At 50.0% G+C, this 4,863-nt stretch overlaps 1 protein-coding gene across 1 annotated transcript; it reads right to left on the reverse strand.

The window, feature by feature from the left end:
- Positions 1–384: 384 nt before the first annotated feature.
- LOC121879323 (fat-like cadherin-related tumor suppressor homolog) lies at positions 385–4,128 on the reverse strand. The gene is made up of 2 exons (XM_042385928.1): positions 684–4,128; positions 385–413 (listed from the first exon to the last, which is right to left on the reverse strand). Exons 1-2 carry the CDS (start codon positions 4,090–4,092, stop codon positions 385–387), a joined length of 3,438 nt encoding a protein of 1,145 aa, XP_042241862.1. The 5' UTR covers positions 4,093–4,128.
- Positions 4,129–4,863: the final 735 nt, after the last annotated feature.

Below are 4,863 nucleotides of genomic sequence, written 5' to 3' on the forward strand. Positions count from 1 at the left end.
GATAAGTTTATTTTACTATTGTGAATCTTGACGAGTCTTAAGTTCACATAATATTTTATCTACGAAATCTCGATAAATAAAGAGGCATACAATTATATTCAACACATTGGAATTTTTGTTTTTGTTTTTAAGTTGTAGTCATGGACCAGGTATCACCAGGGCTAATACCAGCCAGGACTTAACAGTGGTAGGTGGTGATCCTGCGAGACGCGCTACTCAGATAATAAGTGACGCAATGTGTGTACTCGCGTTCATTCCAGACACACAAAACATTATAATTCTTACTGGTGTTTGGACTCTGGTGTGCACTGTTACAGGTCGTGTTAGCAAATGTAGGTAATGCTGCATGTTGGTCACAGGTGTGGACTGTGGCAGGTGTTAATCTTAGGAAAGGGCAGTGGCACGGGTCAGGTCTGCCCCAAACACAGATCTCAGGTGTGAACATTAGCATGTAATGGCATCAGGTATGAACATTATAATTATTGTTTCAGGCATGAGCATTTAACTATTGGCTGAGGTGTCTACAGATAATTATTCATATTAGACGTGAGCACTTAACTACTGGTCTTGGATGTGAACACTGTATTAGTGTCTTATATATTTCCCCTTCATTCTGGCCATAGTGACACCTAATTTCCTGAAACCAACAACAATAACAACCACAAAAAAACATGCCAACTTACCTTCTCTGTCGATGGTGAAGTAGCCCAAACCATCCCCAGCAGTGATGGTATAGGAGACGGCCTCCGTCTGGGTCCCTCGCAGTGAGGGTGGTGACCAGGGAGCCCGGGGCCAAGTTCTCATGCACCCACCCCAGCACCACTCGTTGGGGAAACACTGGAGGACCCAGGTTTCGTCTACGTCGTGAATACGTATGAAGAGAGAAGCATAAGCTTCTAGAGGCGGGAAACCTCCGTCTTGTGCACGTATTGTCACATTGTATGACTGTCGTGTTTCATAATCTAGAGATCTTGCTAGACGCACCACCCCCGTCTCTTCATCCATGCGGAACGAGTCTTCGTGACCACTGACGAGACTGTACTTGAGTTGACCACCTACACCAAGATCTTGATCAGTTGCCAGAAGGGTGGCGACCACAGCACCCAAGGGTAAGTCTTCCGGAACATCAACTGTCAGTTTGCTAGCTGCACCAAACTCAGGTGGACAGTCATTGATGTCGAGTACTGTCACTAACACTCGAGCAAGGGCTGAGCGCTGGTTCTCTAAGGCACTGTCCCAAGCCCTCACCCGCAGGTCATACTCACTGCGGCGCTCACGGTCCAGCCCGCCAGACATGTACACCACACCTGTTGCTCGGTCAACTGTAAATTCTTCTACATCTGTCACAAGTTCGTAGGTTATTTGAGCGTTGAGACCTTCATCAGCATCTTGGGCGCTCAGTTGTGCCACGCTGGTACCGTTACGAGTGTTTTCAGGCAAATGAAGACTGTAACTCACGCGGCTGAACTCCGGAGCATTATCATTTACATCAACAATAAGAACTGTTAGATTTCTTGACACGCTCTTATGAGGAACTCCAAGGTCATACACAGTAATGTTGAGAGAAAATTCTGGAGTTCGCTCTCTGTCCAGTTCTGCCACCACCTCCAGTACTCCAGACTCCACCCCGATCTTGAAAACAGAGTCGGTGTCCCCGTCGGACACAGCGTACACTACCCTCCCATTATGACCTCTGTCGTGGTCATGAGCTTCCACAGTCAGAATCTTAGTGCCAATCTCGGCGTCCTCGCGAACCCTTATAACGCTGGGGAGTTTTCTTGGGAGATCCGGAGCGTGGGAATTGTAGCCGTAGCGGAGGGGCAAGAGGGCGTAGTGTTCTGCCGCGGCGTTGTTCTCAGCGGCTGCAGCTTCCACCTCCGCGGCCTTAGTGCCGATGCCCGTCTCATGACACTCCACATGATAGTGCTGCCTTACGCTGGTCTGGTCCTCGTTCAGCTGGGTAATGACCGCCACTGTCACACTTGTTGGGTCTGATATGTGGGAACCGTCGGTAGCCGTCACGTTTAGAACGTAGGTCTTTTGTCTCTCACTTATTATTAAAGATTTCCTGAGATCACAAGTGAGAGCAAGTACACCTGAGGATGCGTCCATGGCCCAACATTCCTCTTCCATGTCGTTCTGTAGTTTATAGCTCACTATGCTGGCGTTGTCAAGGTCCAGAGCCGAGAGTGTGAGAACATTGGTGCCGACTGGTGCGTCCACCGACACCCACCCCTTGCACTCTATGCCCTCAAACTGTGGCCGGTTGTCATTGACATCACGAACTTTGACCTTCACAGTAGTTTCTGTTTCCCGTTTGAAAGGTGTCCCCCAGTCGGAGGCCCGAACTTTAATAGTATAAACGCGTCGCTGGGCTTCGTAATCCAAAACGGAGGAGGTACTAACTGTGCCATCAAAAGGGTCAATAACAAAAGGTACTTGGTCAAGGTTGGCAATACTGTAGGATATGAAGCCGTTCTCCCCAGAGTCCACATCTGAGGCAACCATCCGTGTGACGTATGACCCTACCGGCTCATTCTCGTCCAGCGTGACCTCTGTGTTCGGGGTGTTAAATTCTGGTGCATTGTCGTTGGCGTCCAGTACACGGATGATAACCTTGGCGGATGACTGTTTTCTGCGAGCATTACTGGCCTGGTCTACGGCGGCGACAGTCACGCTGTAGTAAGCAGTCATCTCATGATCTAGCCAGTCTGCTGTGGATATAAGGCCTGTCCGGGGGTTAATATTGAATTTGTCGTCCTCGTTGCCAGCGACTATTCTGAAGAGAACTCTTCCATTGATACCCTGGTCAGTGTCTGAGGCAGCCACCTTGACAACGGGTGTGTTTGGCGGCGCCTCCTCGCTCACCGCCTCTTCATACTGCTCTCGGGCAAACACAGGTGCATGATCGTTCACGTCAGCAATGTTTACGTGTACGCTGACTCGGGTCTTGCGCGAAGGAATGCCACTGTCGACGGCCTGAAGTGTCAAGTTGTAGCCCTCAGGAGCCAGCTCGCGATCCAGCAGCTTCAGGACCGCCAAATTATATTCTTTAGATTTTGAACCACGAGTAATACTGAAGAGTCGGTCGGGGTCGCCGCTAACGATGTCTACTTTATCTACCCTGCCACTCTCTCCCTCGTCCGGGTCGTCAACAGTGATGATAGCATAGATGTGTGTATGTGAGTGTTCCACCACATGCGGCAAGTGTTGTACGGTGATGCGCGGCGGATGGAGGTTGACCTGATGCACTTGGACTTCCACAGTGGCACGAGCCGCAGATGCAGCCCGGAGGTGGCGTGGCTGCGGCCCTCTGTCCTGAGCCAAAACTACAACTTTATGAACACGCCCATACGCGTGAGACAGCGGCCGCGTGACACTCAAAACCCCCGTTGTCGGGTGGACGGCGAATAAGTTGGTATTGTGATCATCTAGTGAATAATACACCTGGCCGTTGTAGCCAGCGTCGGCGTCGTGTGCTGTGACGGAGATGAGAGGCGTGTGGAGAGAGGAGTCCTCGCCCACACTCACCTGGTACACTGTCGGGTAAAATAACGGTATATTGTCATTGGTGTCCAACACTGTCACTGTCACGTTGGTCCTTGCCTTGAGGGCTGCGCCTCTATGGCCGGAGTTTCTCACTTTGGCCTGGATAACCAGGAAGTAGCGCGCACGTCGCTCTCTGTTGAGCACGTCTCGCAGGCCCGTCCTCGTCCTCATCTTCAACACAGCCACGCCACCCACCATCTCCTCCTCAGCAGTGAAGAAGCCATCCTGGTCGCCCTCCACTATGTCGTAGGTGACGTGGGCGGAGGGGGGTAAGTCGTCCAACGCCACGCCCATAAGCTGCTCCCCCACCACATATGTCCTGGGCAAAGAGTTCTCGTATATGCTGACATTGTAGGTGGCTCTTAGGAACTGCAGTGAACCTAACTTAGGGCGGGTGGACTCGCTTGAGGCCCCCACGACCAGTAGTGGTAAGGTCAAAAGCACAATATGGAGGAGGATGCGCGGGCGTGTGCGTGTGTGGGCGTGGTGGGCGCGAGGCACTGTGGGCAGAGGCGCCCGCAAGCCCGCTCCCCAAGGCATCATGCCGGCCTCACCATGTCATCTTGGTACTGGCATCACCTGTAAACACAAACACAAACAGTTAATGACTTTCCTCTGATTAATGAATAACTTTGCACAAACAAATGAACATGTGATTCTATATGTGAGTGATTGTATGAATATTGTAACCTCAACCTGCTAACATCCCTAGTATCATAGTATCATCATTATGCGCGCGCACACACACACACACACACACACACACACACACACACACACACACACTAGCTCTTGTTCCCCCGCATTAATTTTCTGCAGTAGTTGAATTACTTTCATTTCTTCTTACTGCTGAGGTGCAGGGAACTCTTCCAGCAGAAGAAACTGACAACCTGAAGGCGTGAGCTGTCGTAGTGATCAAACTATCATTCTATAGAACGACCCAGGTAAGAGACTACGAAGGTTATTTACGGGATGATGACGTTAACGCGAAAGGAAGCTGAAACTTTGGCAGTGAGCAGTTAGCTTTAGACTAATGTAGCATGGTGGTGGGCAAACTTTACTGTAACACTGACCAGGGAGAAACGGTAAGACGGGAGGGGGAGACCAAACTAACGATGCATAAGAGAGATAAAGACATTGTAAAGAGGAGTTAAGAGGAGTTACTGGGGGATGATGACACATAAAAGGATCTTATCAGCCAAGGATAGAGGTGATATTAAGATCTACATCCTTCAACGTAAGACAAGAATTCTGTATGAGGTAAGAGTGAACAAGATCGACCACATATATGATAAAATAACATGAGGACTGCAG

Source organism: Homarus americanus, unplaced genomic scaffold, assembly GCF_018991925.1.
Source record: "Homarus americanus isolate GMGI-L3 unplaced genomic scaffold, GMGI_Hamer_2.0 scaffold16894, whole genome shotgun sequence".
Lineage (NCBI taxonomy): Eukaryota > Metazoa > Arthropoda > Malacostraca > Decapoda > Nephropidae > Homarus > Homarus americanus.